The sequence below is a fragment of the Oncorhynchus keta genome, chromosome 19 (assembly GCF_023373465.1).
Source record: "Oncorhynchus keta strain PuntledgeMale-10-30-2019 chromosome 19, Oket_V2, whole genome shotgun sequence".
Taxonomy (NCBI): Eukaryota; Metazoa; Chordata; class Actinopteri; order Salmoniformes; family Salmonidae; genus Oncorhynchus; species Oncorhynchus keta.
The window spans coordinates 20,786,991-20,798,516 of record NC_068439.1 but is presented as its reverse complement, the minus strand read 5'-3'; the positions used below and the strand labels follow the sequence as shown (position 1 = coordinate 20,798,516).

At 42.4% G+C, this 11,526-nt stretch overlaps 1 protein-coding gene across 1 annotated transcript in view; it reads right to left on the bottom strand.

Moving 5' to 3' along the window:
• LOC118373117 (gamma-aminobutyric acid type B receptor subunit 2-like) overlaps positions 1-11,526 on the bottom strand; it is a 412,635-nt gene that overhangs the window by 148,517 nt on the left and 252,592 nt on the right. Inside the window, exons 8-9 of the mRNA XM_052470007.1 lie at positions 3,493-3,553; positions 522-602 (exon numbers count right to left, since the gene is read on the bottom strand). Coding sequence (XP_052325967.1) covers positions 522-602; positions 3,493-3,553 — 142 coding nt within the window. The remainder of the gene's footprint in view (positions 1-521; positions 603-3,492; positions 3,554-11,526) is intronic.

The following is an 11,526-nucleotide window of genomic DNA, read 5'->3' as shown; positions in this document are numbered from 1 at the left end:
GACACTTCTACAGGAGAAGGATTGATCCAAAAAACGCCTACATTTGTCTACTTTCTTATCAGCTGCGTAAATGTACCTCCACACAAGATTAGTCGTTGTGGTCAGCTGTTTCTTATACTTATGCTTTCCTCTATCCGCCCTCTCCGTGCCAATCAATTTCTCAACTTACTGAGCTCTACTTATGACGGGTTGAGACATAGAAACAATTGTTTTAGCTGAAACTGTCCCAGATTGTGTGTATATGGGACAAAAGGGAGGAAGGAATTGGGGGTCATTATGGTAATCGCCAGGAATCAAACAAAAGACAAAGAATGTCAACACACGCAAACATGGACACAAAACGTCTGGTAATGATTAAACATAGAATGATTGGTTGAGAGGAGCATTCTGGATGTCCTGGGTCCCACGGAGGAGCTGTATTGTGTGTGTGTGTGCGCGTGTGCGTGTGCATGCGCGTGCGTGTGTGTGTGTGTGTGTGAGACGTGTCAAGTGAACACACACACACGGTCTGATCTACCTACCTTGGAACCTCATGGTGTTGTTAATAAGGTCCAGGACATCAGCAATAGCGTTGTACTCTCCGACCTTCACCTCCTGACCCTCTGTTAGGAACACAAACAGAGACGGACACATTAGTTAGGACAGCATGGACACCTCAGACCACTTCACAGCTCTCGCAGAGCATAACATTGACCCAAAATAACTATCTTTCAAATAGACAAGACTGCATTTAATGCAATGCTAGGAATACTGCAGTGTGGGGTCTCATTTATGCCATGTGTGTTTTAGCTACGTGTGGAAATCAAGCTAATTTAAAGTACAGGCACTGGGTGAATGTTTTTGAAACATTTTGGTTACAATGGCTAGCAACAGTACCATACTGGTGTGTATTCATTAGTGCACAACGTAGCAAACTGTTTTGCAATTGAAAATATTTTGCAACGGAAATTAGCATTTCTTATTGGACAAGTTCAGGTTAGTCCCTCTCTATTTCAGCCCATTTGCTTCCGTTTGTTTCCTAGTGAATAGACACATTACTGGAGAGCTAGGTCTCCAGTGAAGAAGCCAATCATAAAAATAAAGCAACAATAAATAAAACCAATTGCACGCTGGCATTTGTAACACAATATCCATTTACATTTTCACAGGTACAGTAAAATGAGTTTAAATTGTGATATATCCTGAGCCATAACACAAACCTCTCTCTCCTGAGTGATATTTAAACCAGCCATTTCCTTCAAGAGCCGTCTTAAAGACTGATATTGGTCCCACGTGTAATATCGGCTTTCCATTGACCCTGGCACAAACACCAGCTCCATCACTCTTTCTCATAAAACAGGGGTAAACTTACACACAACACACTGCGGAGGAGGGAGAGGAGACAATTCTCTGTTTGTCTCTCTGTTTTCTCTCTCTAAGTAAGCATTTCACTGTTGTATTTGGCGCATGTGATAAATACAATTTGATTTGATTTATATCAATTAATATGCATAAAAGCGTTATGTGACTACTATGGTCCTGAGCTGCTATGTTAGGGAAAACCCTTCACCCAACTTCTGAAATTACATTTCACGCCTGTTTGTTCAATTAACTCCTTCATTCCTGTAAATCACATTCAGATCTATATGACATCATGGTATAATAGTCTAGTCTATATGACATCATGGTACAATAGGCTAGTCTATATGACATCATGGTATAACAGGCTAGTCTATATGGCTATAGAATTGGGATTAATTGAACAATGAATGAACCTTAACTGAAAGCATAGGGGGAACCACCTTAATCACACCTGGCTACTAAACTATAGGAAATGACTCAAATATTAATGCATTTTGCTTGGGTTTCGTACACTAGTAAATGTTTTTTTTTAAATGCTACTATATAATAGCACTGGGCACATTATTTTGCTTTGTCAAAGGTCACAGTTATCTCCTCACTATATATACTGTAGTACCCAAGGCAGCGTCCCAGGTGACTTTGTGTAATGTGATCTGTCGGCAGATGGGCTGAGAGGGTGTCGGGTGAAGTTGCCCCCGAGAAGTTGATCTTGGGTCAGGTTTGCATTTTCCACAACTAATGGTTAAAGTTAGGATTGGGGAGGGGACGCTGATCCTAAATCTCTATCTTCCCACAGAGTGGGGCTGAGGGTGAAAGACAGACTCTGACAATCGGAACCTCCAGAAGGGGAATGAATGAACCCACAGTGAGCTGCTTCCACACTGCGTGAGGACAGACAAATGGGCTGAGGAGAGGATCATATCCTGGTTAAATATTGAGCCCAGGCAATCCCTCCTCTATCTCGATCCCATGTGTCAAACAGTCGGTACCCTGATAGGGAGGGAGGGAGGCAGAATAAGGGCATGATATGAATGGAGGGAGAGAGAGGAAAAGAGGAGGATGTGGACAAGGGAGGAGACAATGAGAGAGAGAGAGAGAGAGAGAGAGAGAGAGAGAGAGAGAGAGAGAGAGAGAGAGAGGAGACAAATAGGTGTCAAGGGGGAGGGAGAGTGGCAGGAGGGGGGAGTGGTATGCCTAAGGCTAAGTGCTCATGATAACATTTCTCTCACAGCACTATTGAGCAAGCCCTCTCCAGTTCACTGATGATAACATTTCTTTGCTTATCCATGATATGACTGCCAGTTGCATTCCAATTGAAAAGCTCCATCACTCCCACAAGCAAACAGGACTGTCCGCCCTGTGGGTTTAAAACATATGACATTATAAAATCCACACACACACACACACACACACACACACACACACACACACACACACACACACACACACACACACACACACACACACACACACACACACACACACACACACACACACACACACACACACACACACACACACACACACACACACACACACACACACACAATTTAAGCTACCACGGGGAGAACCTCTGCAGTGGGGTAGATAAGATTGGGGGAGAGTGGATTAATAAAAACATGTTGATGCTGATAGAGGGTAGGGCCAGGGGAGCAGGGGAGAATCCCCCAAATACAGATCACATTTCTGGGAAGAAAATCCCACCCGGCAACCCAAGATTTGTGAATGTCCTTTAATTATTTGTACATTGTGTATGTGTGTGTATATGTATATATATATATATATATATATGTATATGTATGTATATATGTATATATATATATATGTGTGTATGTAATATGTATGTATGTAGATATGTATATGTGTATATATATATATATATATATATATATATATATATATATATATATATATATATATATATTATGACATTTGTAATGTCTTTAAGTGTTAATTTTATTTATTTTTCACTTTATATATTCACAATTTGTCTACCTCACTTTAGCATGTTAACACATGTTCCCATGGTTCACCTGCAGTCAACAAACACTCGCTGGATTACTAGGACATCATCATCAGCCAGACAGCAACCGCAGCACCCAATTCAACAGAACATCACAACAATGCAACAATCTTACAGCATGTGCTTACCTTGAAACTGTGTGAATTTGATCGTGCCCATCCGTTCTCCGTTCCTGAACATGACTTGGCCCTGGATAGAAAAAGAATTCAAAACACTTTTAGAACATTTGGAAATTAAAACCTCTGAGGTCTCGATGCAGAATACAATGCAATTCTTACATTGTCCATATCAGCTACCAAGTTCAAACCGAACATTGTTGGTCCTTATTTAAACAGCAAAACCATCTGAATAGTTCACCCTCTTCAGGGTACATCAAGTCCCTTGATTAAATTGACAACGATGGGGAACAGCAGATGCAGAGGAAGCAGTAGAGACAGACGATGAAAAGAAGCTTGATTTCATTAGAATTTAGATGCACTGTTTCTTGACATGCCAATAAGTCTTGGCACATTAACAGATTTGTGTGGACAAAGAGGTGGTCTGGCACTGGGCTTCTTATTAGATTAGAAGTCTGCAAAAAATATATTTTTAATATGAGGTAAACAAAATGATTGGTCAGCAGATTCATTTCCTGATATCCTTATAATCAAAGGAGTGTCAGATTCACATCTTCTTTAGAGGGGCTTTTAGAAAAACATTTTGTAAGTGGAAATCTCACCATTGGATACTGAACAGACATCAATAGTCGGTACTACTACCATTAAAACCTCGACATGTCTTTGATGTCAACCCTGATGAAAGCAACTGGATACTAATGACACTCCACCTAGATTATCACTGATATTCCAAAAAACAACAATCAAGGCCAAATAAAATCATCAATTATATTCAGATATTTTCTGGGGGAAAAGGTCTGTCAACTAACACATTGCCTTTCCTCCCTTATCCCTCCTTATCCATCAACACTGACCAATTAATTCGTCCAGCCATCTGCCCATAGAACTCCTTAATTAAACATTTAGCTGGATCTGGCATTATTGGCGGCTACGGAAAAAAAACAGGTAAACGAGAGAGAGAGAGAGAGAGAGAGAGAGAGAGAGAGAGAGAGAGAGAGAGAGAGAGAGAGAGAGAGAGAGAGAGAGAGAGAGAGAGAGAGAGAGAGAGAGAGAGAGAGAGAGAGAGAGAGAGAAGAGAGAGAGAGAGAGAGAGAGAGAGAGAGAGAGAGAGAGTTAACATGGAGCTGATTAAAGCAGCACTGACAGAGAGATGGAAAGGGAGGAAGGCGACAGACTGAAGGACTAATTTTGTCTCAAAAACACGCAGAGGCTTTGAAGTCAGTCGCTGGGCGGGTTTCCACCCTCTGATTGGTTCCCTGTCTTTGTACGGCATATGTGATTGTGGCTGTCTGTGTGAGCAAGGAAGAGAGCTAGCTAAAGTGACTGCCTTTACAGACCAGGATAACTGTGGTTGGATGGTGCTACGAGTTGTCTGTTATTGTATGGAATTTAAAGGCCCAGTGCAGTCATACTTCTGTTTTCCATGTATTTTATATCTTATTGTACAACAGCTGATGAAACTAACACTGTAAAAGTGTGAAAACATTTGATCAGTGTTATTTCCTGATAGTTGCTGGTTGAAAACATCCTCAACACAGGACCTTCTAATCAGCAGGTTTGCATGGGGGGGGAGTTTCGGCTTTCCATGGTGACATCATCATGCGGTAAATTGGTTATTAAACCAATACGAAAGAGAGTTCCAAAACTCTTTGCCATTAACAGCTACTTTTCAGTTTTCCCATCCCTTTTCCCATCCCTTTTCTCAAGCAAAATTCTTGCTTGAGAAATAGTGTTCTACTAAAAAGCAATTTTTGCCGATTTGACTGGAAATCTATTACAGTGAGGTACTTAATTGTTACCCAGAAATTATTTGATATTAATATAAAAATGGCGGCATTGGACCTTTAAGATGTGACTGAAAGTGTAATCTCAGAGAGTGTGCTACCTACATGTAACTGTCAAAATAAAGAAAACAAGTCCGTAAATGAGGGATACACAGTATATTGAAAGCAGGTGCTTCCTGAGTTTATTAAGCAATAAACATCCCATCATGCTTAGGGTCATGTATAATTATGCCCTGGTTAAGTACGTGTGTGTGTGGGAGTGAAGTGCACTTGAAAGTAGTGTTTACTATGGAAATATAGTAAACTATGTGCAGAGCCTGTGGTCTAGCGGTAACGCACCCAACTCCTCCAGAGACCGGGGTTCAAAAGAATATCCACAAAAATATATAGAAAACAAATATATGTCAGTATGCACAATCAATACTGGGTGTTTTATTTCTAAAATATTATATTTATATTTCACTAATTGCAGATAAATAAAATAATATTAATAGTTGTCATTATTTCTGATCAAATGTCCCTCCCACATTCTCCTGGAGCTCTGGTTGAGCTGGGGGAGGGAGGGAGTTGACCCAGACTAACAGCTCTCTCTGGGACTCAGACACCCAGTCTGTCCTTGTTGATGAGGGTGGTATCACTGCGTTTGTGGAGGTGAGATGGCGGTATCACTCTGCTACTTTGTTTCTGGAGGTGAGGAAAGGTAGGAACTGAAGAAGGAACATATTTTCCCAGACAGAGGTTCCAGTTGTGGGCTGCAGGTATGAAAGGAGGGGGTTCCCAGGAGGTCTGGTGGGGGAGCACAGCAGCCAGAGGTGATGAAATTAGGTTGCATGCACACACACGTGCATACACACACACCTCTCTGTGTCCGCCTGTAAGGACTCACTGCCCTCAGGCTGTGACACCAGCCATAGGCAGGAGACACTGAGACCAATACACTGGTACAGTAGTAGCAGAACAGGCCACTGGAGTCTCAATCCCTCTAGATTTATTTGCTAAAGGTATAGCTCTTCATCGCATAATCACAGCATATTGTACTGAGAACTGTGCGTGTAACACTGTTTATGCTACTGATTAGGCCTGTACACACACTGATCTGACCATGCCTATCTAGCATCACTGGGTGTGTGCAAATAGCACCCTATTCCCTATATAGTGAACTACTTTTGACCAGGGCCTCTATGGTCCCTATCCTATAGGTCCTTCCTTCTGGAAACAAAGCTCGTATTATGAGGACGGGATCCACCCAAATAATTTGGGTTCCTGGATCCTTTCACAGCATTATAAGACTGTGTTGAGACAATGACTTATCAATGACCCAAGCCCAGCTCAGTTAATCCCTACCATTGTGTCGTTGAGTTGTCCTAATACTTCATAAAATGCACATTATACCAGGGGCATTGGAAGACACTATGTTAGTAACCTAATTTATGTCCCTCTAACTGCTCTGAATGCCTCTATTGATCCTACAGCTATTGTACGCAGTAATCATATGCATATGAACCAGTGTAACACTGTTAGCACTGAGGTGGTGTGCCCTCCTAGACAGTCCACTGTGTACAACTCATCCTGCACTAATAAAAATAACCAGAGCATGCTTACCTCTGTTAAGCTTCCCAGTAAAGCCAGAAAACAATCAAGCATTCCAGAAAAGTGTTAAAAATAGCCCATATTAACATATGTAGCTTAACCTCTTCAACCATTGGGGGCGCTATGTCATTATTGGATAAAAAGACGTGCCCGTTTTAAGCGCAATATTTTGTCACGAAAATATGCTCGACTATGCATGGAATTGACAGCCTTGGAAAGACAAAACTCTGACGTTTCCACAACTGCAAAGATATTATCTGTGAGTGCCCCAGAACTAATGCTACAGGTGAAACCAAGATGAAGTTTCATACAGGAAATGCCCCAGAATCTGAAGGCGCTGTGTTCCAATGTCTCCTCATATGGCTGTCAATGCGCCAGGAATGAGCCTGCCCTTTGTGTCGTTTCTCCAAGGTGTCTGCAGCATTGTGACGTGTTTGTAGGCATATCATTGGAAGATTGACCATAAGAGACTACATTTACCTGGTGTCCCGCCCGGTGTCCTGTGTTGAAATTATTGCGTAATCTGTAGGTCCATGCGCGTTCCATTTCTTCAGAAGAGAAAGTCAACTGCCACGAAGGATTTTATCGTCGATAGATATGTGAAAAACACCTTGAGGATTGATTCTAAACATCGGTTTGCCATGTTTCTGTCGATATTATGGAGTTAATTTGGAAAAAAGTTTGCGTTTTAATGACTTAATTTTCTTTTTTTTTTACCCAAACGTGATGAAGAATGATGAAGAAAACGGACCGATTTGTCAACACAAATAATATTTTTTGTAAAAATGGAACATTTGCTATCTAACTGAGAGTCTCCTCATTGAAAACATCTGAAGTTCTTCAAAGGTAAATCATTTTATTTGAATCCTTTTCTGGTTTTTGTGAAAATGTTGCATGCTGAAAGCCAGGCATAAATCCTATGCTAGGCTATCAATACTGTTACACAAATGCTTGTTTAGCTATGGTTCAAAAGCATATTTTGAAAATCTGAGATGACAGTGTTGTTAACAAAGGGCTAAGCTTGAGAGCAAATAGATTCATTTCATTTCATTTGCGATTTTCATGAATAGTTAACGTTGCGTTATGGTAATGAGCTTGAGGCTGTAGTCACGATACCGGATCCGGGATGGCTCGACGCAAGAAGTTAAGAAACAAGGTTCATAAAATCATAAATTGGCTAGTAACAGGTGACACTCGTATTCTGACAATCTCTGAAACTCACTTAGATAATACCTTTGATGATACAGCAGTAGCAATACGCGGTTATAAGATTTGTAGAAAAATCTGTAATGCCAAAGGTGGAGGTTTAGCCCATTGGCTCAGAACAGGGCAGCACGGCTGGCCCTTGGATGTTCTTTTGTTGTTGTTTTTTTTTTACCTCAGTTAAGTCAGTTAAGAACAAATTCTTATTTTCAATGATGGCCTAGTGGGTTAACTGCCTGTTCAGGGGCAGAACGACAGATTTGTACCTTGTCAGCTCAGGGGTTTGAACTCGCAACCTTTCGGTTACTAGTCCAACGCTCTAACCACTAGGCTACCCTGCCGCCCCAATATACACAGATGTACACAGAGAGCTAACATTAATAATATGCATGCCATTCTCTCCTGGCTCAAAGTGGAGGAGAGATGGACTTAATCACTACTTGTATTTGTGAGAGTTATTGACATGTTGAATGCATCAGACACCCATGCATACCCCTCAAGACATGCCACAAGAGGTCTCTTCACAGTCCCCAAGTCCAGAACAGACTATGGGAGGCGCACAGTACTACATAGAGCCATGACTACATGGAACTCTATTCCACATCAAGTAACTCATGCCAGCAGTAAAATTAGATTTAAAAAACGGATACAAATACACGTTATGGAACACATGCATACACACACACGATAACATAAACACTATACACACATGGATTTTGTGTTGTAGATATGTGGTAGTAGAGTAGAGGCCTGAGGGCACACACTTCATGTTGTGAAATCTGATATGAATGTACTGTAATGTTTTTAAAATGACCCCCTAATGGGGAGCCATAATAAATACAAATATAAAAAGTAATGCACTACACAGGCCAAAGGGTACTACTTGAGATCAGAACCCCTGTCTCCTCGGTTTCCTCTTCCCTCCAGGCAATAGATGAAGAGGAGGAATTCCACTGTACATGTTCATCTGTGCTGCTAACAGCCCCGGCCAAGCCCTGGAGGCTTCTCTGAGCTAATGTTTGACTTCCTCTATTGCTCTGCCACTAGACTAGATCAATAGCAGGCCGCACCCAGAGAACACATCAGACTGCCATGTGGATGGTCCGTGTTCTAACCTGACACACACACACACACACACACACACAATCAGTGTTTACACTCGCGCGCACGTGCACGAAACACATACACACACAATCAGTGTGCACGCACAGGCATACACGCATGCGCACACACACACACAAGCCCCACTATGTTGACTATGTAGGGATTAGAAGGGAAGGGACAGGGTGAACATACAGAAAGGAGTTTGGTTTTAGTGGTGAAACTGACTTTCCAAACTAGTACCACTTGTTGTGGTTCACGCTGGGGTAGTTATGGCAGTGAGACGGTGGCTCTCCATGTGGGTGTAGGACATGGGTGATGTGTGTGTGGGTGGTAACACAGAGCCACGATGGGGTATTGGGTATAGTGCGTGTGTTCATCATGATTCCCTGTAATGGAAATACACACCTATAAGCTGACGCTTCATAAAGGCGCATCAACAAACCAATGGTATTTTCTGATCTGATATGGCACTTAAATACACACAAATAACAAGCTTTTTTATAACCTTGTTCCATGTACTGTAATCCCTGTACAGTTATCAGAATGACCAACAATCATAGTGGTGGGGAAATAAGTAATACATTACTCCAGAGTATTAGCCTCTTATAGACCTGGAGCAACTGTGGTATATTATTTTTTAAATAAAACTTCAGGTATTTTTGTTAAACTTTTTTTTTTTAACAAGGTAAGTTGACTTGAGACCACATTCTCATTTACAGCAACAACCTGGGGAATAGTTACAGGGGGATGACTAGGTGGCCGTGATGGTTTGAGGGCCCGATTGGGAATTTAGCCAGGACATCGGAGTTAACATCCCTGCTCTTACAATAAGTGCTATGGGCTCTTTTGTAACCTCAGAGAGTCAGAACACCCGTTTAACGTCCCATCTGAAAGACGGCACCCTACACAGGGCAGTGTTCCCAATCACTGCCCCAGGGCATTGGGATATTTTTCTAGACCAGAGGAAAGAGTATCTCCTACTGGCCCTTCAACACTACTTCCAACATCATCTGGTCTCCCATCCAGGGACCAACCAGGACCAACCCTGCTTAGCTTCTGAGGAAAGCCAGCAGTGGGATGCAGAGTGGTATGCGGCTGACATCACATTATGCAATACAGTGAATATGCAATGCAGCAATACACTGAATATGCAATGCAGCAATACACTGAATATGCAATGCAGCAATACAGTGCGCCTTCTGTGCTGCTTTCTGAATAGATGGTAATAGTGGTGCTGTATGTTATCCCCCTGGAGACAAGCACGCACACAAACAGAGACACGCAGCTCAGGCAGCCACCCTGGCAGAGGGGCCCTCAGGGAGAAGAGGCTATCTAGCCTATCCATGTCATCCTCCATGCCTCTGTTCTCCAGCAGCCTCCAGGGACTGGCCCACTGGCAGCCCACTTCACCCCAGAGAGGCAGAGGGAACTGGGGGAGAGAGAGGTCACGGTGGGGTGGGGGTTACGGAGAGGCTCAGGAGGACTATGGTGTACTGTAATGCCCCAAGGGAGGTCAACCTTTTCTCCGCTCTCAATACTGGTTATGACACAATCTCTCTCTCTTTTCCGCTCTACCTCCTCACCCAGCTCTCCTTCACTATTCCTCTTTCTCCCTCTATTTCTCCTTCACTATTCCTCTTTCTCCCTCTATTTCTCCTTCACTATTCCTCTTTCACTATTCCTCTTTCTCCCTCTATTTCTCCTTCACTATTCCTCTTTCTCCCTCTATTTCTCCTTCACTATTCCTCTTTCTCCCTCTATTTCTCTACTTTCCTCCTCTTTCTCCCTCTATTTCCTCCTCTTTCTCCCTCTATTTCCTTCTCTTTCCCTCTATTTCCTCCTCTTTCTCCCTCTATTTCCTCCTCTTTCTCCCTCTATTTCCTCCTCTTTCTCCCTCTATTTCCTCCTCTTTCTCCCTCTATTTCCTCCTCTTTCTCCCTCTATTTCCTCATCTTTCTCCCTCTATTTCCTCATCTTTCTCCCTCTTTATTTTTTCCTCATCTTTTCCCTCTTTATTTTTTCCTCTCTCAGCCTTTTTCCTCCTTTTCTATTCCTCTATCTACCCATCCCTCTCAGCCTGTGGCCGTATCCTGCACACACACACACACACACACACACACACACACACACACACACACACACACACACACACACACACACACACACACACACACACACACACACACACACACATGCGTGCACACACACACACACACACACACACACACACACACACACACACAAACACACGTCTTCTCTAACACAATTTGGTACCTGAATCGCACCGGTTTTAATGTAGAAAAAAAGTGTTAGAGGGGGTTGTTATAGTAGTGGTGGATTGTTCTACTAGCTCTCACAGTCACCA